The 22,143-nt window shown below is 38.0% G+C and overlaps 1 protein-coding gene across 1 annotated transcript; it reads right to left on the bottom strand.

Moving 5' to 3' along the window:
* Positions 1-1,846: 1,846 nt before the first annotated feature.
* Positions 1,847-21,839, bottom strand: BPNT1 (3'(2'), 5'-bisphosphate nucleotidase 1). The gene is made up of 9 exons (XM_082865608.1): positions 21,729-21,839; positions 17,493-17,620; positions 14,239-14,343; positions 13,439-13,546; positions 11,982-12,030; positions 10,661-10,752; positions 6,436-6,633; positions 3,943-4,048; positions 1,847-2,662 (listed from the first exon to the last, which is right to left on the bottom strand). Exons 2-9 carry the CDS (start codon positions 17,610-17,612, stop codon positions 2,514-2,516), a joined length of 927 nt encoding a protein of 308 aa, XP_082721734.1. The 5' UTR covers positions 17,613-17,620; positions 21,729-21,839; the 3' UTR covers positions 1,847-2,513.
* Positions 21,840-22,143: the final 304 nt, after the last annotated feature.

Raw genomic sequence — 22,143 nt, forward strand, 5'->3', positions numbered from 1 at the left:
TCATCCAATCCTTACCACAATCAATTTCAGAACATTTCATCACCTCCCCCAAAAAAGCTCTGTACCTTTCAATAGGCACTCTCATTTTCCCTCAACCCTTAAAATTAAAAAAAAAAAAAATGGTTTTGATGATGTGGCACCTGCCTGCCTCCCCGACCTCACTCTATAACACTCCTCTCTTTGTTCACCTTACTTCCGCCTACTCTGGCTTCCTTTGTGTTTGTTATTTTCCTTTCTCTTCTCAGAGACAATGTGCTTATTATTCCTACTAATAATCCCAGCTCTCGATATGGCTGACCTCTTTCCAGCCAGTTTTCGGCTCAGACATCACCTCTTCAGAGAAGACATCCCCACTTTATCTACCGGATATCTTCTTCCCCCCACCCCACCCCGCCTCCGCCGCTTCCCAGCTCATCTTCCTGCTTGATTTCTTCTACAGCGTTTTCCACAATCTAAAATAATTTCATTTACTTATTATCTGTATTGCTTCACAAGAACATGAGCTCAACAATGGAACAGACTTATGTCCACTGTTGAATGTTCAGTACCTAGAGCCATGCCTAATATACAGCAGGTGCTCAATAAATATTTGTTGAGTAAATGAATGATGGAATAAATGGAGGCCAAGGTGAGAGAAAACATGGCATTTTGGGGGAACTTTAAATGGTTGAGCATGGCTGGAGTACAGGTTAGTGAACAGAGGTGATCCTGGAGAAGGAAGAAGCTATAACATCAAGAGGTTCACATGTCATTGTAATGAACTTGCATTTTATCCTAAAGGCAATAGGAAGCCATAAAAGATTTTTGAGGAAGTGAGTGGCATTACTAGATTTGGCTTTTTAAAAAACCGGGAGCCAATGAGAGATGGATTGGAGAGGAGTAACAGTGCAGGAAGGAAGATTAGACAGGAAGACACTGCAGTGATTCAAGGAAGAAATAAAGGGGTGTGAGTGTGTAAATTAATGTAGAAGAATGGGAGTGGAGAGAGAATGCAAACTTCCAAATATGTCACTTGGATAAAGTTTTTATATAAGAGCCTATAGAAAATAACTTCAAAGTTATTCTCACATTGTACTTAGATTTTTTAAAAAATTAGGTCTAGTCCACTGTTTTCATATAGACAGAGAACTCTTTTCTTAGAAGGAAGTACTTTCCAAACATGGCCAATTATCAGGGTCACCTTGGGGATTTGTAAAATAATTTAGGGAGGGGTAGGCAAGAATGAAGAGTTTTTTAGACATAATTCAGAGATACCTGTGAGACATCAAAGTAGGCTTTTGGGTATAGAAATCTAGAGTTTGAGAGTTCTAAGCTAGATACAGATTTTGGAATTCTGGGTAAAAGGCCCTTAAGTGAAGCCATATTTGTGGATTAGATCATCTAGAGAGAACTTAGGACAGAATTATGGTGAACACTGACATTCAAGGAAAGGGAGACAAAGAGAAACCAAGAAAGGAGACTGAGTAGGAGTGGCTATTAGGGGGAAGAAGAAAAACAGGACAGTGAGGAGAGAGTTGCAAGAGAGAGAGGGGCCAATGGTGTCAAAGCCAAAAAGACCTCTTCCTGCAGGTGCCTTGTGAAAACAGTACTGCAACACCGTCTCTAGTGAGTATTACACTTAAATGACTACCGAATCCCTGGAGTAGCTGTCTTAAAATACACGGAATTTTAAGACAAAACCGCTTGGCTGGAGCCTGTGAATTCGTATTTTCTGAAAAGCTTCCCAGGTGATTCTGACATGGCAGTGGGTTTGGGAATGATTAATTTAAACCACTTGCTTAATACAATGAGAGAAATTTATTTAAAAGCACAGGACAGAGTCCTAAACAATAAAAACCTAGGCAGAATGTCAGAATAATTTTGATAGCATACATTATAATCTTCCTTTGGAAGGAATAGGAGCAATTACCTAACTTTCCACAGTTAAACTGCATAACGATGCCATAAGGATAAAGTAATGCCCACAGCAGAGAATATAGTTTCCAACTACTTAAAAACAAAAAAAGCTGGTGAATAACAGAGAGAGCTAGAATTAAATAATTTATTATAAAGAAATGCTTCTTCAAAATCTGTTTCATCAACATATAGAATGATATTTTAATGTATTCAGAATGGGGGTAGGAAAACGTTTTACATTACTGTGAAAGACAAGAATGAGATTTAGGTAATAACTTGTGGTTCTGTGCCCTAAAGAAATCTGGTTTACAAAACAGGAATGCTGATTCAACAGTGCACCAGGATGGCCAGTTGGAACTAAGCTTTACTTTCACTGCTCCAAATAAAAGGAGGAAAAATGAAATGTGAAATATACTGACTTTACAAGTTTTCCAGATGTCAAAATTGGTCTGGTTGGTTCATTAATCAAGACGTTTAAAAATTCAATTTTCTACTCCTAAGTAACCAAATGTAAATCAGTGATCAACAATGAATGAAGTAAAGGTAGAGCTCAAATTCCATCCAATTAGTTTTTGAGGAGCAAGTCCTTCTCCTGGCTGAGTCGTCGAGATTTCCCTTCAAGGAACAAGTACATTTTTAACAGATTCGGGAACTCGACTTGCATAGTAGTCATAATTCCTCAGTGTGGCCAGGACGCCAGCTGAGTTCATGTGCTTCACTTCCTTGTTATACTGAAGGGCATTTCCATGGATATCGGTTAACTTGCCTATGGAAAAAACATCAATACAATGTCAATGGCTGATCGGATCATTATGTTTCTAGTTATTTCTAACAGCTTCTTGCTTCCCTATATAATAATATCCATTGAATTCTGGATAAAATAAGGAAGAAAATGCATGACCACAAAGGTTAAGTATTAATTCACTTACAATTTAAGACTACAGAGGAACTTGACTAACTAAAGGCTAAATCATTATTTTTTCTGCCTGATTAAAATAATTTCACTTAGTATTTTCAATTTATACTTTTCAGTATCAATTAATTTCTCTTTTCCTGGAGTGATTACGTTTCCTATTGGTTATACTCCATCACCCACGATTCCCGGTTTCAAAAGTGTTTTCTTCATTCTACCATTTATTAGTAACATTTTATTTGGTAAGAGTTTAAGTGAAGTATGTTCATAAAACATAATTGTGTTATATTACAGTCTCATTTAACATTCTAATGAGAATGGATCGTGATGAATTTAACTTCCTTGTCATGTAATATGCTGAGATATCAACACAATAATGTACCAGGAGAAATGATAAAATAAAAGTCAAGTGTTTAAGAGTAAATGTGGGGGCTTCCCTGGTGGCGCAGTGGTTGAGACTCCACCTGCCGATGCAGGGGACACGGGTTCGTGCCCCGGTCCAGGAAGATCCCACATGCCGCGGAGTGGCTGGGCCCGTGAGCCAGGGCCGTTGAGCCTGCGTGTCCGGAGCCTGTGCTCCGCAACGGGAGAGACCACAACAGTGAGAGGCCCGCATACCGCAAAAAAAAAAAAAAAAAAAAAAAAAAAAAAGAGTAGATGTGATCTGATGTCTATTTGAATTAGAAAAATCATCTTGCTGTGTATATATCTGTCGTATTTTTGCAGGTAGATTAAAAAAATTCCAACTCTATGATCTTTAAGCGCTAGCACTGAGACATTTACCAATACAATATTGGTTCAAAAGAAACTAATGAGGATGATGATGAATATTTTACTTTTCAAGAAGAAAAACCCCTAAAAGCATTAAAGCCATAAATTAATAAGGGTTTAATTAAATGAACTGTGTGTAGATCAAGGTCCAAAAGAGAAACTGTAACTAAAGGAAAATGAATTCACTGAAAATCTACTTTCTCACCTATGAAATGCGAGGCTTAGATTGGATAACCTCTAACTTTCCTTCCATCTTTTATATCCTAAGAGTCTAGGTAAAGTAACATTACTGAAATATCATGTCCTAGCATAGTACGAAAACTGTATAAAAACCGTAATTCCCCCAAATAAAATGGACTAACCTCCCACAGCATGTAAAATGACTTCTGGAGCACAGGTATCCCACTTCTTACATCCAGGACTTGCAAATACATAAGCAGAGGCTTTGCCTTCAATCAGCTGGATAATCTGTAAGGTTAAGAGAATAATTATCCCTCAACCATGAAATAACTGAGGTACAAATAAAGAGAAACTGCTTGTTTCTATCAGTATATTTCAATTCCTCTGTCAGACTTGGGTTAAAGCCTTTAGCAGGTGTAAATGAGTATTATGAAGAAACATATAGAATACATGCATAATAATGTAGTATCTGATGGGAAAAAAAGAAGTCAAATAAGCTACAAGGAGGATATCTGAATGGTCTCTATATTCTAAGTTAGTTAAAATAAGGTTTTCTTTTTTATGCTGTCTTTTCTTCTTACAGTAAAAGCAATATATATTTGTTGTAGAAAAAATAAAGCTTTTAATCTTGTAAAAATTTGACCATTATTATATAAAGGATACAGAAATATCGACCAGTACAATAGTGTATAGGTTGTAATAAATCCTAACAGATATGTGATGCTGACTAGTCTAAAAGCAGTTTCATAAGTCTTTGTTTTGGTATCATATCTGTTGCTATTTCTGCTACCAAAGTATGAATTTTAAAAAAGTCATCTTGGACTTCCCTGGCGGTCCAGTGGTTAAGACTCCGTGCTTCCCCTATAGGGGGTGCGGGTTTGATCCCTGGTTGGGGAACCGAGATCCCACAAGCTGCACAGTGTGCCAATAAATAAATAAATAAATAAAAATATATCAAATCAAATCAAACAGTCATCTTACTAATGCCTGTAATATTCATACAAAACTGAGGTCACTGAGGGACTTCCCTGGTGGTCCAATGGTTAAGACTCCATGCTTCTACCGCAGGGGACATGGGTCTGATCACTGGTCAGGGAACTAAGATCCCGCATGCCGTGTGGTGTAGCCAAAAAAAAAAAATCTGAGGTCACCGACAGAAACTGCATGACTCTCAGCAGTAACTTGCTATCAGCCTTTCATTAGTTGCTTGACTTATTTTTTGGTTATACTGTAAAGTAATTAGTGCTGTAAAATTCATACTTCAAATACTGAGATGAAGAGGCCAGCCTGGGAGAATAAGGAGAGCCTCAGTGAACACAAGGTAACCAGCTATTCTTTTTAGGATTACTGTATTCAATGACACGTTCAAACCATTAACCCTTGCTGCAGACTTCTGAGTAAAAGCTTTCTCTTTCTTTTAAGAAATCTGTGTCAGGTCTTATTAAGTGCCAAGAACTATACCAGGTATATTTTTTGAGGGAAGAGGGGCTGTGGCTTTCGTCCGATTCTCAAAGAGGTCCTTGATGCAGAAAAGTTAAGAACTGCCCAACAAGGGTCTTTGCAAGGAGAAAAGGTGGGAGCTGTGTAGGGTGGGGACTTTGCTCCTACGGGGAATGGTACCTCCTTGGGAATAAAAGAGGTAATGGCATTTTGTAGTTACAAAAGTAGGGGCAAAGAGAAATCATATTTCAGTGACTATCAGGAATATATTTTTACTTTGAAATGTTTTACATTTTTTTCAAAATACTGCTATTTTTAAACTTCCATTTTTCATCCTCTTATAAGTAAATGCTTTTAGAGGGAGATCACTTTGGAAGCTGCTGTAAAGGCTGGTTGAGGGATGATGACAGGTTTTACCTAAGGCACTGGCGGTTGAGATGGATGAGACATTAGGGAAGAATTAAGAAGATCTATAGGTAGGATCAGATTGATAGGATGTGAGGCAGGAAGGAGGCTAGGATGGCTTTCAGATGTCTGGCTAGAGCAGTTAGAAAAATGGCGGTGCCATTAAGCAGATAGGAAGTAGGGAGAGGAACACATCTGGGGGCAGGTAGAAAGAGGATGCGTTCCAACTGGGGATGCCGAATTTTGAGATACCTGATGGATGTCATCATGACAACCAAGGGGCAATCAGATGAGAAGAGATCAGGGATGGAGAGCAAATTGTGTTCCAATTCACAATGTTCTCAGGAGGATGGGAGCCTAGGTGAATGAATGGGGTAAGTATCCAGAAAGGGGCAGGCAGGCCCATCCTGGAGTCTGTAGAAGAAAGGTCTGGGAAGTAATCCAAGAGGATCCTTGAGAAAATGAGGACTGGCAAGAGGCCCGGGGCCTTATCCAAATGGCTTATCACTGAATTCTCTTAGATAAAAAAGACTTGAACCACAACATTTAAAAAAAATTCAGGGAATTCCCTGGTGGTCCAGTGGTTAGGACTCCACGCTTCCACTGCAGGGGGCACAGGTTTGATCCCTGGTTGGGGAACTAAGATCCCACATGCTGTGTGGTACGGCCAAAAAAAAAAAAATTCAAATGTTGCTGAAATGTGTCTTTAATGGCAAATTTCAATCTTTAATCTCTTCTCCCAAACTCTTATTTCACATTTTGTAACAGTGCAGTATTTCTTTTAATAATTCAATTGCATTTCAGGGTAGATGATGGATGGATTTTGGTACCTTATTTCCTGCTCCTCCCACCCGCAGCACATCATCAGGATTCATAGCTGCAACGCAGTCCGTAACCAACTGGCTGTTATGGGACCGGGTAGTTGTGATAATGTGTTTCCCGGCAGGCACTTCTTTCAGCTGAAACCCGAAGGCACCTAAACCTAAAACTCCCCAGATTGTTCTCCCCAACACAGCATCTGGTCCTGCCTATGTAAATGGGTGAAACAATGGCAAAGCTTGTCATCATTTGGAGAGAAAGGTTCGCCATAAATAGAACATTTAGTTATATTAGCAACATGATTTTTTAAAAATAAAAACATGATAATGTTATAAAGTACAAAAGCAGTATCATCGACAAAGAAATTTTCCTGAGAACATCAACTGATCGTTCTCATTGTTGTTTTGGTTAATAATTGGGTTTCAGGGAGTTCCTGGGTGGCTTAGTGGTTAGGATTCTGGGCTTTCACTGCCGTGGCCTGGGTTCTATCCCTGGTCGTGGAACTGAGATCCCACAAGCCACACAGCATGGCCAAAAAAAATAATAATAATTGGGTTCCAAAGGTACGGAAAGGAACTTCTGGTTATTCCCTGGAGTCTTCAGGAAAGGCAACATCACATACTGATTCCTGTTCCTTTCAGAATTATCCAACAATCTCATTACTGTATTTGAAAATAGCTGTTTGCAAAAGGTACATAAAGTCCCCAGGAAATGAAACACCGTGTACTGATTACTTTTCATTGTCCAAGGAACAATAAGGATCACATTACTATGGGAATAGGTAATGGTGATAATATAATAATGCTGCTATAGAGACAAAGCGAGTGAATATGCCGATACTGAAGAGTGGCCATGTATAATGGGGTCAGGGTTAAAAGATTTTACTGACAATTGGGGTGGTAAGATGACAATGACAGTGCAATCCCAGAATCTGTATTTTCCTTTGCAGCACTCAAAGAACTTTCAGCCACATTGTTATAACTCTACCCTTCATATAGAAAAACATAACTGGTATTTCATGGAAAGTAAACCTGATGCATAAAAGATTAACACAAAGTCGTCAAAATACCACTATATCAATAGAGTAGACATACAGACATATATTTTTACTTAATACTAAACATGTACCACGCACCATACTAAGTGCTTTACATATATTATCTCATTTAATCCCCAGAACAATCCCATGAAATAGTATTATCATCCTTATTTTACAGATGAGAAAAATGAGTTTTGGAATCATTCCGTAACCTGACCAAGGACTCTAAGAAGATCATAATCAAACTCAGGCTCATCTGTGTTCAAAGCCAGTATTTTTCGGGACCTCCCTGGTGGTCCAGTGGTTGAGACTCTGCACTTTTACTGCAGGGGGCGTGGGTTCGATCCCTGGTTGGGGAACTGAGATCCCATATGCCACAGGACATGGCCAAAAATAAATAAATAAAAATTTTTTAAAAAGCCAATGTTTGTCGGCACTAAACTAGTAGACTACCTCGGTTTACTTCTCAAAATGCTTTCACACACATCATCTTATTTACCCTACAGCAGTACTCTGGGTGCTGTTACAGTGAACTATGCTTGGGCTGCAGGGTTGGATTCCCTGGGAAGCGGAGATCAACACCTGTGGAAGGGAGGGGAGTGGGCAGAGGGAGAAACCGAGCTGTGATGCAGACACGACCACAGCTTCAGCCAACCCCGTGGGGAGCTCTGGAGCCAGAATGGCTCTTCAGAGTTGTACCAAACTGGGGAGAACACATCCCAAACTGGGATGAGATGCCAGGCCTTTACACCCCTCCAATCATCAGTCACTAGAAATGGACTACCTTGGGAATGGGCGTGTCACTGGCAAGGCGGTTCTTCACAGGTGAGGCGATCCCCAAAGAGGCTGAGAGCTGAAGGCTTTGTGCGGACGGCACTCCCAGCAAATGGAGCAACAGAGGAACCAAAAAACAAGCACTGGGGGCTCAGTATATGTTCAAGTGCTTCCCCTCTTCCCTCTTGAGTTTACACTATAGGAGAGGCTGGAATCAGAAAAGTACAGAGAGGCTCTGTGTGCTCGTTACGCTTCAGCTCAATTGCTGAGACTAATTTCATGTGCCCAAGAAACCTATTTATTAATTCAGCTCTCCAGTTATTCTGAAAAAGAAAGGAAAGCATACTAAATAGAGGACATGAGCACTCTGGTCCCTAAAAACTCATATGACCTCTGTGAATGAATATGTCAGCAAAGAGGATGGGACCGTGGAATCTGGCGCCCTGATGAGGAAAATGCAATCCCATGAGGCAGCCAACTAGCCTTCCTCTGTGCTCCTGATCTCTCAGCCTCTCTTGCTGACTCTCTCCTTCAGAGTTCCCACACCAACTGTCTGGGGGTAAAAAAGGCTAACATTTTCACCTTACTGATGAGTTCACTAAGATTCCTAATGGTTAAGGAGCTACCTCCGAGATACAGACAGACTGGGTTTCTTTGCACTATTCCATGCTCTTTCCTTTGAGTGCTTCCCAGCTTCAGGATCTGTTAGAAGCAGTAATAAAATCTGAACTGTAAAAAGTCTTCTATCTGGCTCAAGAGAGCAATGTAGAGCAGTGGCTAAGAGCTTGGACTGCAGTTTAGATACCAGACCTGCCATTGACCAACTAGGGCAAGTTACTTGTCTCAGTTTCCTCTTCTTTAAAACAGGGATAAAGGCTTCCTTAAAGGACTTTGGTGAGTATCAGAATGAGATAATGCATGTGAATCCCTCGAGTCTGTCAGTACACAGTAAGCTCTTGATAAATGTTAGCTATGATGATAATGACTTTAAATTGGACATTCAGCCTTGAAAACTACCAACAAAGCTAAGCAACTTTTCTCCTTGTTGCAACAAATTTTAAGGCATAAGCAAGAGAGAAGGAAGAGAGGAGGGAAAGAAAGTGTACAGAAGGGAACGTGGTGAAGGGACAGGTAACAAAGGAGAGAAGCAGAGCAGAAGAAAATGAGCTGGTACGTGGGACAGACAGTGACTACCGGGGTACCACAAGTTGCGTACCTCTTTTCTGCCTACCAGTTCAGCCAAAAGCCTAGCTATTTTTTTCACCTTTGCTTCACTCCTGGGTTCCCTTAACTTTTGATTTTCATTGTTCTGTGGAAAATGATACAATTTTTCTAATCTCAGAAAGAAGTGATGGAAATTGTCAACAATTCCTAAGCGCTTAGATCCTTTTTTGATAGAAGGTGCCACGCACTGCAATATTATCTATGAATTAAATGCCCCTATTTCACTTGCTTTAAAGTTTACAAGATAACGGCAAACTTGTGTCTGCGTATCATACTGTATAAACATTAGTCGTATTAAAAGAATGAATGGACTCTTAAGCAGTTCAATGTGAGACTTTCCCAGTAATGAATGCATAAATAGTTTTGCTGAATAATCGTAAGATGCACAAGGTTATAAATAAAAAGTTATAATCACATAAATGATATTAAAAACAACAAATTTATCTTAGAACTAGAGATTAATCCTGCTCTCAACTCAAATTAGAGATTCAGAAGTAATAGCCCCCACTCTGGTTACTTTGTTTCTCCAAAGTTCTATCAAGGTCACACTAACGTAAATACCTTAAGTATTTTATTGCAACAATTTCCTTTAACATTTAATGTGATCTAACAGTATATTCTTGATTTGGAATTACATTAGCCTCTTACTTCTAAGGAAGACAATTTCTTGGGAGTATAGTAGAAAGTCAAAGCAGATTAGAGAGACAAAATGAGAGAAAAGAGTACAAGAACATGTTTAGTTAATGCTGACTACAATTTAGGCACTATGTAGTATTACCTGCAAAACAACATGGCTAGCCTCTTTTCTTGGTTGAAATGGTTCATTTCTTCAACGTGCTTCAAGCACCACCTGTAAATCAGGTGTCTCAATGACCAAGCTAACCAAGAGCCATATCAGTAATTCCCAAATTTTTGCTTATGATTTGAATTATAAGGCATACATAACAAATATGTGCAAATCATACAGCGTGTCTGCGTACAGTCACATACATACGTACACATTCCTGGTATCAACACCCCCCAGAGGACCTGATTCAATACATCTGGGGTATAACCTGGGAATCCTTACTTTGGAAAGCTCCCCCAGATGACTGCATGTGCAACCAAGCTAGAAATCATTGGATCAGATAACATTAAGAATCATATAATACCATAATTATTTATCTAATAAAATATTTTGGTATCATTTATAGTAATACCTGGTAGTTGTAATACGGCTGGTTAATAACTCCTGCTATGGCTTTTCCTTCATAAGCAATTCCAATAAGAACTGTTACATTGTCAAGAAGACCTAAAAAGAAGAAATTTGTATCAATTACATAACCTTCTCAGGTTATGACTCATCATCAGCACATCAATGGCTCCAAGTTATTTTTGCAATAAAGGTAAGGAATTTGCAATTATTCATCCATGATTAAACCTACTCTGGCAAAATACACAAATTATGAGAGATGGCCAGGGACAGAAGTAGGGACTACAGCCACTTAATTGAATTGATACACATGGTCTCATGGTCTCATTAGTAATCATCTGTAAACCAATCAAGTAAATCAGCCATAACTCTGCAGCCATCATCATTAGATTCCTCTGTGCCCCCCTCTACCACCATCTGACTCACCTCTGCCTGCTACATCGCTCTCGATTGCAGGATTACTCTCTAGATTTGCATTTCAAGCCCCTAAATTAAGATTTCTCACAGTGGGGCCAATGGACTAACAAGCAGCATTAGAATTAACTGGCTCAATTTTTTCAGTACAGATTCTCAGGCTCCTTTGCAGAGCTAGTGAATCCAAACCTCTGGAGGTCGGGGTTGAGAGCTGAACGAGCTGTTTAGGTGTTCTTACACGCACTGAAGCTGCCTAGAGCGCCCCTATTTCTCAATGGATTACAGAGACATTTTCACACGTACTAGAGGATTCACTCCTCGTAGATATGTCTCATCCAAGGACAGAGAGAGTTTTTTCTAGGAATTACGAGACAGTTTTCTTTTTTCAGCTGAGAACCAATATAAGAAAAGCTACGTTGATCTTCCTCTCAAAAATAAGAATCTAAGCTTATGCTACGCTCCTAAAACCTACCACTCTGGCTCTGAGCCTGGCACTTCTCACTTCAACGTTGCCAACTTTATTTTAATTTGCTGCCTTCTAATTTTGCTCATCTTAGATAATTTCAGGAAGGAGAAATATTGCACTGTGTTTCAAAACCCATCTTTAGAGGTGAGGCTGTGAAGTGAGACAGCAGTTCGCAGAGGAAGCGAGCGAGGGATGGGCATGGGATGGTGGCAGAGCAAGGCGATACAGTGACACTTTTCATCATTTTTCTACCCAATAAAGCTGGGGGTTCAGTATAGTCCCTTTGGTTACATTGGTTTAATGTCAGTTATTTTCATCTAGGGGACATTAGGATTGTGGGACTGGTGGAGTATGGGGGGGTGGTATTTGAAGGAGATTAAATGTTTACAACTAAACATCATATATTAGTCCTACTGCTGTCAAATACAAATATAAAAGAGATACCAACCTTCAGTGTATTCCTTGGTACCATCCAGAGGATCAACCCAGACCACAAGCTAAAAAAGAGGAAATGTCCAAATTGAGCATATAAAATTTAAAAAATTGATTTAAATGGATAAACTAAAACTATCTTTATTTTAATTTTTGAAATTATATTATGGGTGGCTTAAGCCAATGTCATCAGTTTTGTAATAATTAAAAAATAATTTAAAAAATAATTTAAATAATAATTAAAATAATTAAAAATTAAAAAAAAATAATTAGAATAAAAATAATTTAAAATAATTAAAAATAATTAAAAAATAAAAATAATTAAATAATAATTAAAATAAAAATAATTAAAAGTAATAAAAATAATTAAAAAATAATAGTAAAAAAGTAAAATATTAAGTAAAATATTAACACAACATTGTAAATCAACTATACTTCAATAAAAAAAATTTTGATATAAAATGGTTAACTGGTAAAAGTTTATTGTTACCTGAACACTAAACATGTGGCCATGAACATCCTGGGCTCTAGATGGTGATATAAGGAAAACTTTAAAGTGGCACCAAAAATGTTTTGTGTGGATGCTACTCATTTTTATATATAAATGTTGATTTAAGATAAATAATGACAGTCTGATTATCGTAAGGACACATGTATATGCGGCCAAGAAAAATGAATGGTTTATAAAACTGGCAGTAGCATAAAAAAGAAGTCCCCTCTTCTTAGGACTTTTAATATGATTCAGGATACGCAGCCATTAACCACTAGATGCTTGATGTAAATTTGTGAGGGCATATTTCTGACGGGAGACACCACATCTTTTTTTCTATACTGCATATCACAGAACAAAGTGCCTTACTCATAGTAAGTGCTCAACGAATGAGTGTTACATAAATTAAAACTCAAAAATTAAAGAAGTTTGATAGTTATCTGAAGTCATAGATTTAATTTAAGCAACAATAAAAGGCAAGGGGGGTAATTTTTATGGCCTTCCAAAAATATAAGGTAGCAATCCATTTCATCTCCTTCCAGCTCCAACTACCAATGAAATGTTTTACTACCAAATTTACTAAATAACAAATTAGATTTTCTCCCTAAAAGTATTTTGTTTTTCGGCCATGCCACGCGGCTTGCGGGATCTTAGTTCCCTGACCAGGGACTGAACCTAGGTCCCAGCAGTGAAAGCACCCAGTCCTAACCACTGGACTGCCAGGGAATTCCCCCAAAAGTATTTTTAATAACAGTTTTAGAGTGAAGAGGAAATCAATAGGATGAGAAAATGAACTCGAAGTTAATAGGTCAGACATCCCATATGGCTGCCAGGCACTTATATGTTGGCTCTGAAAGATTTCAAGTTCCTGGTTTCCCTTGTTTTATAACTACCAAGTTTTCATCATGATGGCAAATTTTATTTCCTTTACTACGACAAAAACTAAAGATTAATAGAAAGTTAAGTAATAACATGGATCATACGTCTTCCTCTTTGATAGCACTGTACTGTGATGGGCATGGTTGCTTCAGTATCTCCTCCCACTGACCATCTTCAATCAACTCTTGATCCACGTCTTCAGGAGGCAGATCCTAAAGCAGAGAACACCGATGATGACCGAAGCTGTTTCCTGTTTACAGAATACCGTCTGTCTCAGCAACAAGAAGAAATGCAGTATCACAGGTTTCACTAGTCCTTCCTGTTTACCATTTCTATTTAGAGCTTTTAAAGCACACTGAATAAAATTGCAAAAACAACCACATATGGCTCATCAAAGTTGATTACAAAGGATCCCAACTTCATTATCCTGAACAAGGATTAAAAAGAAAAGAATTTTTAAGTATTATATACCTATTTACACAAGTGACTCTGCTATCAGCTATGTCTAACTCTCAAATACATGAGATGTCAATTCCTTCACCTTCACAGTGTTAGTCTTTGAATAAGTATGCAAATAAGCCTTAATTAAAAAAAAAAAAAAGGAACAATAAAACCCATTTTATTTCAAAGTTCTAGAACTCTACCCATCTTATACTTTGTATGTTGAATGTCACAACAGTAACCATATCATCTATGGTCAAGAACTGACATATGTGGCCTAGAAATAAACCAAAATATTAAAAGCAGATATTTTCTGAAAGTCCAAGAAAAATGATAGTTATTTTTGTGTTAAAACACAAAAATATAATGCTTGAAATCATAAAAGTAGTGTATAAATCACTAAAGGGGCAATTACAAATCCATACAGTAAACAGGGATTTAAAAAAATATATGATAGTCTTACCTCTTCCCCTATAATTGTTAGTTTGGGGAATTTCCGTGCCAAAGAAGAGCATATGCTCATTTGAACTAATCGGTCCGCCTTGGTCTGCAGGTCTGTTGCAGAGGTCTGCAACAAAGAACGCACATTTTAGCAGAACTAAGTATGAAATAAGTTGTTCTTTGATGCCTCATGCGTGATTATCTATATCCACTTAAATTACACTGTTTTAAGATTGATCAAGCTTAAATTAACATCATATGAGTCAGTTTCTTGGCTGGGTTTTTCTCATGGGATTTATAGTGGCTAAAGTTTGGAAAGGAGCTTTTAAATTACTTAGAATATTTTCTCCCCCAGTTCACAAATTCCTTTTATAAGATCTCTACGTTAATCTTTTGCTTAAGCAGGTTGACAGACAAGAAATTCACAATTTTCAAAGCAGTTAATAATAATAAATAACTCTTTAGTTATTTAAAAGGTATTTCTTATATAGATCTTTCTATAAACTCCACTCAATCCTAATTTTAATAATTCAAGAGGTCCTCAGAATGATTCGTTATTTCTTATTTCAAAATTTTTATTTCTAAACTATAAAAAAAATAAAAGTGAATGGCAGTAGTATTTACTACATAACTCACCTATGGCACTCAACTCAATCCATAACTCATATAGTCACACTTGTGAAAGACAGTGACCACTTCCTTGGTTAGCTTGCTTTCAGAGAATTAGGACATGTTGCAATTTATACATGCCTGTTTAGGTGGATTTACACATTATTTTATCTTAAATAGCAGATCTTTCGCAATACTTCGTAGTGAGATAAGGAATGACTATGAAAATCAAACTCTTTTCTGCCACAGTGAAGTTTGCTGGTTATCTCAATGTAAAGAACAATTTTGCTAGAATGTAGTGCCACAAAGGCAGAGATCTTTGTTTTATTTTCTAAAGAACTGTACCTGGCACACAGTAGGTGCTCTGTAAATATCTGTGGAATGAAACTACTTAAAATAATTGTTGAAATTGAAGATTACTTACCTATCAATCAAGTTTAGAGACCACTGCTCCAGAGAAAAAAAGACACATTGATAGCCATTCAACTCTATGAGGAAAGCTCTCCCCACTCTTCTCTAGGATAAGATATTCCCTGCTCTTTCTACCGACATAGTGCCAGATCTCACCATTCTAGATACTTTGTGTGACAAATCTGTTTTTGCCCTGTCTCTTTTAAAATGAGGTGTCAACAAGTGGATATAAAGTACTAGAAGTGTCTGACCAGTAGAGAGGACAGTGAGGTTATTATCTTTCTTTCTAACTTGAACACTATATTTCTATTACTCTTTAGCTATCGGCTACAAAGTGGTCCATCTAATATAATCACAAGAGAAAATCAATTTAAACAAAATAAATAATGCTAAGAGAAAAATATGCAAAGATATGATCCAAAATATTGGCGGTGGTGGCCTAATAGATGATTTTGTACTTTTTGCTGTTTTTCTCCACTTCCTATGTTTCATAATAGAGAAAACAATAAAAAAGGAAAGACAGTAAGATTAGTAGCCTTCTGAAAGTAGCTGTTTTACATTCTTGGCTTGTCATTGAGCATGTATGTGATCAACTAAAACCTCTTTTTCACACAAATTTGAATCAGACTCCCCCCTTATTACTTGAACATTAATATAGGACTTTATTCCTATTGTAATAGCTTGTTGAATTTGGCCCACCTTTCTCAGAGTTTGCAATTATTTTGAATACTTATTCTGTAATCCAATACAACAACTAGCCCTTCCAGCTTCATTTTATTGACATATTTGATAAGTATCCTTTCTACATCCTCCTCTTCCACAGCACTTTTGAAAAGATGCATTCAACAAATTTTTTAAACTGTATTTAAGTTAATGGCTAAAGAGAAAAAGACAGTCAGGAGCAGAGTCCTACGATCTGTCAACCAGTGACCATTTTCCAGCTTGAAAGTGAATCATGAATAAAATTATGGGGTAACATTGTTCACCTAGTTATGAGTACACCTAACAGTGGCTCAGGATGGGGGATGAGAGATATCATCTATATATTATAAATAGCTTGAATGCTTTTTGAAAATGGAAAATGAGGGACCATAACAAATTTTTTTAAAAGTTGATTCAAATCAATTTTGATTTCAAAATCAATATACCCTATATCTATTTCACATACTATTAAGCCCATAAATCTATCAAAAAAGGAAATGAGATTTATTTCACTAGTTCTTGTGATTTTTATTCTTAATTTTTAAAAGTAGTTATGTTGAATATCCTATAATTAGTTCACAGGAACTTATTTCTAAGTTGTTTTTTACTTACATATATAAGGTCCTTATTTTTTTATACAAATAGCCTTAAATAGATGCTTGACTAATCATAAAGGAGCATCTTAACTACATCTCTATTTCAAATCATTAAAATGTTTATCATATCCTAAAATTTTCCCACTTGGGAAAAATTACAATACAATTTTCCTTAAAGATTATGACAGGGCTTCCCTGGTGGCGCAGTGGTTGAGAGTCCGCCTGCCGATGCAGGGGACGTGGGTTCGTGCTCCGGTCCGGGAAGATCCCACAAGCCGCTGAGAGGCTGGGTCCGTGAGCCATGGCCACTGAGCCTGTGCATCCGGAGCCTGTGCTCCGCAACAGGAGAGGCCACAACAGTGAGAGGCCCGCGTACCGCAAAAATAAAACAAAAAAATTTGTAATGTGAAATAATCATAAAATCTTGTGGAAGAAATTATATTTTAAACTAGAACACATGCACGGTGGGATTTCTTTTAAGAATCAACTAACACTATAAACTATCTTTCTGTTAATTTACCTAAGTTTTTAATTACCATACTGGAAAGAAAACCTTTGCTTTAGGTTTCTTTTCCATGCAGAAAAAACATTTTAAAGCTTTGAATATAGGGGATAATTATTTAAATGCCAGATGTTACCAAACATGTCAAGTTCACCAAGGACTGCACGGCTTTGCATGAAGTAGATTACTTCAGGATATGAAGCTTGGTTCCAGTGCTCTGGAGCTAGACAGCGGTTAGAAGGCCCAGTCATATAAGTAAAGGTTTTGGAGGTAGGAAGTCTAGAGTCCTCTGCAGAGCAGAAATGGAGCCCATTTGAACTAAGGGTCTTGCAATCTCCATAAGGGAGCCATTGAGTATTTCAACTATTAAAGTCTGTCCAGATTATTATATCCTTTTAGCTAAACCTCAAGGGACAAAAACAGAGTTGGTATGAAATGAGACGAGACTTTCAGTACCTTCTCCACGATACCCAGGTCTCCTTCAGCAATAACACACCTGACTATCGTTCCTGCCTTCTGAGCAATAGAATATGCTGAAGCCACCAACCGCATCAACACAGTGTGACTGGAAGCCATGATGTGCCCTAAAGGAAAATCGAGAGAAATGTTGTTACTTTCAAAGCCAACTGCTGGTTTCATTTACTTGAATTCAATTCAACATATTGGTATTGAGTGTTTACTTGAGACTGCTTCAATTAACTGTATAGATTCTCTAGTAAACATTTACTAAGAGAGACTTGGAGAAAGACTCCATTTCAGCATTAGCTCTCCCAATAAATTCTATAGTATTCTTTTTCTCTGCAGATGGGACATTTTGAGGCATGGGGGTAACCGGCCCAGGACTATAAACATGTGAATAAGTTTTATGTATGACAAATGTAATGTACAAAAGCTGTGGACGTGCTGCAGGGGCTAAAAAATAAGGTATAATATCCGCCCTTAAGGAGCTAATATTTTGGTGGGCTGAGGGTAAAATACTGTAAGCTAATGTCTATAACATAAAACTGGTAAGTGCTGACAGAGGTATGAAGAGCATAAGGGATGTGTGTGTATGTGGGAAGTAATTAAAAAGGGGAGGGACTGCATGTGATTACATTTAGTTTCTGAAACTCAATGAATATTCCTTTAGAGATTGAATAAAATTTAATCTGCTGGTTATTGACTACCATCCTCATCAGTAGCAAAATAAAGAGAACAAGCAGGATAACCACTGGACTGAAGACCAAGCATTTGGAAAAGTAATGAGTGTCAAGCAGCCCCTGGCCCAATAAAAGCTATGAAAAAAACAGTCTTTAGGATCAAGTACTTTCCTTTTTGAAAATACAGATTCAAATCCTGCAATTTTATTGACTGCTTTGATGCTGGGATACATCACCCAGATTCCCTCTGGGGTTGAAGGACTTACTTCCCCAGCTGTTGAGAGAGCTGCCAACAGATGGTCTTTGGCTGCCACATGTCTTTAGGAATTTATCTGCTGAGAAGAGTCATTTCACCTGAAACTGGTCAACAGGGGGGTGTAAAGGCCATTCCTCACTCCAGCTGGGCTGCCACCCCAATTCTGCTGGGACTTCCTAGCTTCCAAATTCCCAGTGGGGTGGGCTGAGCCTTAGTTGGGACTGAATCATGGTCCAACTGCCCTCATCCCCCATCCTGAGCCACTGTTAGGTGTACTCATAACTAGGTGAACAATGTTACCCCATAATTTTATTCATGATTCACTTTCAAGCTGGAAAAGGGTCACTGGTTGACAGATTGCAGGACTCTGGCCCTGACTGTCTTTTTCTCTTTAGCCATTAACTTAAATACAGTTTAAAAAATTTGTTGAATGCATCTTTTCAAAAGTGCTGTGGAAGAGGAAGATGTAGAAAGGATATCAAATAGGACATATCAAATCTGTCAATAAAATGAAGCTGCAAGTCCTTAACTTCCTTATAGCAGTTCAGATTACATCCACTGTACTTCCTTCTCTACTAGTTTTACACCTTCTGGCTTGTAAAACACTAACTTTTGTAAGCATGTCTCTCTGAAAGCTCATCAAGAACAGGGATTAAAGGCACAGGCACTGAAGCCTACTTCCTGTGTTCAATTCCTAGCTCTGGCACACATTAGTTGTGTGACCTTGGGAAAGCCACTTAAATTCTTTGTGCCTCGATTGGTAAAATGGAGCTAGCAATAGTATTATAACACAGAGTCATGGTAATTATTAAATCAGTCTCTGGCACAAGGTAAGCACTAAATAATGCTGGCTAACCATTATTACAATGATTATTCTCATTGCTGGCTATCCTGCAGGGACATTAGGGCAGCGTTAATGGCCAAAAAAAAAAAATCCTATAGCTTCCACAACATTATTTTGACTCTGAGGATATAATATTACCAATATGACCCAGAATCACAGCACAGGTTCTTTTTCATAATGTTCTGGGCTTGAGGCTTGGAGTATGAAAAAAGGTTGTATAACATTTAAGGCAATCAACCTAATATCCTATCATTTAAGGAATCTCTACAGCTGTCAACATGGCTAGTTCAGGACAAAAACAATAGGAATCAATGATCCATTTCTTCTCATAGCCTGGGAGAGGTATCTTGAATTCAATATAAAGGTGGTGAGCATATGAGGATTAGGTTCTTAAAATAAATGATGAAATCGGAACCCAGGGGGAGTGCAGTAGTATCCAAGTTGAGGAGATGGAGCTGGGTGTCTGCGGAGGCCAAGAATGATAGGAGTGTGCAGGGCAAAGTACCAGAGAGACCTCTGGAGACCTGCTAATCAGTGCAGGCAGGTGAGGAAACTACCAGAAGGAACAGCAGGTGTGATCTTCAGAGCTCACATGGCTTGGGAGTTCATGCACCCACTAGCCAGTGGGAGACCTCATCATTCACAACACACTGGTTAGAGTAACACACATTGCGGGTGGGAATGTAAGAGGGTGCAATTACTTTGGGAAAGAGTTTGGCTGACCCAGCATTCCACTCCTAGCTATTTGCCAAGAGAAAAAGAAGTGTAAGTGCTCACAAAGACTTTTCATGAATTTTGTTTGTTTGTTTGTTTGTTTTTTTAAAATTTTTTGGCCACACAGCACAGCACGTGGGATCTTGGTTCCCCAGCCAGGGATCGAGCCCATGCCCTCTGCATTGGAGGCGCAGATTCTTGACCACTGGGCCGCCAGGGAAGTCCCAAGACTTCTTCATGAATGTTTATAGCTGATTTATTTGTGACAGATAAAATCTGAAAACAACCCAAATGTCCCTCAACAGGTGAGTGGATAAACAAATTATATCAAATTATACACTTTAAATATTTACATTGATTGTATGATAATTATACCTCAATAAAGCTGCCAGAACCATAAAAAAAAAGATAAATAAATAAATAAATGGTGAGTTCACACTCAAAATACTAAGATAATTTATCTTTTGGAACTTGGCTATAACAGAGCAAATTCTGAAAAAAAGAGAAATGAGCATATATCAAAATATGATATAAAACTATAGTAATTAAAAGTTTAGTCCTGGGCAGAATTTGAGAGACAAATCAATGCAATCAAATAAATTCCAGAGATAGATCCAAATACACTAAAGGTGATAATTCAAATCATGGAGGAAAGTTAATTGTGCAAAAAACGGTGGGGACAATTGCTAATCTTTTAAAAAAGTGTTGGAATCTTTTTGCCTTCTTTATATCAATGTGTATTCCAGATCAATGCATGATTTTAAAAGTAAAGAATGAAACTATAAAAGTATGGGGATAAAACATGAGTGAAATGTTTTATAAATTTGGAAAAGCACTTTTAAACATGATTAAAACCAAGAATCCATTATATATTGATAAATCTGAAGGCATAAAAATTAAAATGTTTATATAGCCAAAATACCATAAACAAAGCAAACAGATGAGTGACAAAATGATAACAAAAATTTGTATCACATACTAGACGAATGTGCTAATTTTGTTACATAAGGGGCTTACATATTATCAATATGTAAAAGATGAATGATTTAACAGAAGAATGTGCAAGTGATGCCAATAGGCAATACTTAGAAAAATAAAAGCAAAGGCCATTAAATCGTGAAATGCTCAATTTCACTAATTATGAAAGAAATGCAATCTAAAACAATGAGAAATGATTGTACATATGTAAGACTGGCATAGATAAGAAAGTTTGCCCAGTGTTGGCTGGAGTGTGAGGGAAGATCCTCCTGAGCATTATTAGCGAGGATGTAAAGTGGTGAAACCGCTTTTTTGAAAATCTTATTAACAGTAAAATGTACACATCTTTTAAACTAGCAATCACATTTTCAGGGAATCTAAATAAATAAAGCAAGTCTACAACCAGAAAAGGCAGTAGGAAGAATGTCTGCTATTTTAACGAAATTTAATTTTAGGCGTAAGACAGCCTCTAAATTTGGATGCACTAAAGAACTCACCGTCTAAGTCTGCCTCGTTATTTCAACAACATGTGGCCATAAAAAGACCCCGGGGCACAGGTAAACAATCAAAATGCTGACACTGAAGAATCTAGGTCCGATATCGGAATATCTGGAGAAGTACTCTGATTTGCGTAATTTTTTTTAACATAAATCCTTTGAATCTCTTCATATCTGTGCAGAGGGGTGGAGTTAGGGGACCAATAAACTACTCAGATCTGCCTAAGGCCCTTGCGCTGCCCCGCAGGAGAGAAAATTACTTACAGTGACAAGACTGGCACCAAGTCAGACGGAAGAGACTTCAGGGGTAACCAAAAAAGCGTTACCAAGCAACAGGTCCCCCGCAGCGTCCAGTACAGCGCTTACCCTCCGCGGATGGGTCATCAGTGGATGCAGACTAAACCTACCTCAGCCACTGAGCATGCGGGAAATTCGGCGCAGGCGCAGAACAGCTACTTTGCCACCGCCCGGTCTGATTTCAGACCCGCCGGAAAGTTCCACTTGTCCGTGTTTTCTCCAAGCTTTCCAAGCTTTCCATAGGCTCCAGTCCCCTGAAGTCAAACCGAAAGGTGTATTAAGTAATCATTCTGGTTTCAGGTGTCTTCCAATCCACTTTGTGCGCACAGTTTACTCTTAAGATATTTGTCCGGTTAGTGATACCGCCCCGTGGCGGCAGGCG

This window comes from Leucopleurus acutus (genome assembly GCF_964270905.1).
Source record: "Leucopleurus acutus genome assembly, chromosome: 2".
Taxonomy (NCBI): Eukaryota; Metazoa; Chordata; class Mammalia; order Artiodactyla; family Delphinidae; genus Leucopleurus; species Leucopleurus acutus.

Coding starts and splice junctions, on each gene's coding strand:
- BPNT1 (XM_082865608.1), bottom strand. CDS start 17,612: ATGGCTTCCAGTCACACTGTGTTGATGCGGTTGGTGGCTTCAGCATAT. Junction 13,547..14,238: donor TAACAATTATAGGGGAAGAG/GTAAGACTATCA, acceptor TCTCTGCTTTAG/GATCTGCCTCCTGAAGACGT. Junction 2,663..3,942: donor CATTTTACATGCTGTGGGAG/GTTAGTCCATTT, acceptor TTTTTTCCATAG/GCAAGTTAACCGATATCCAT.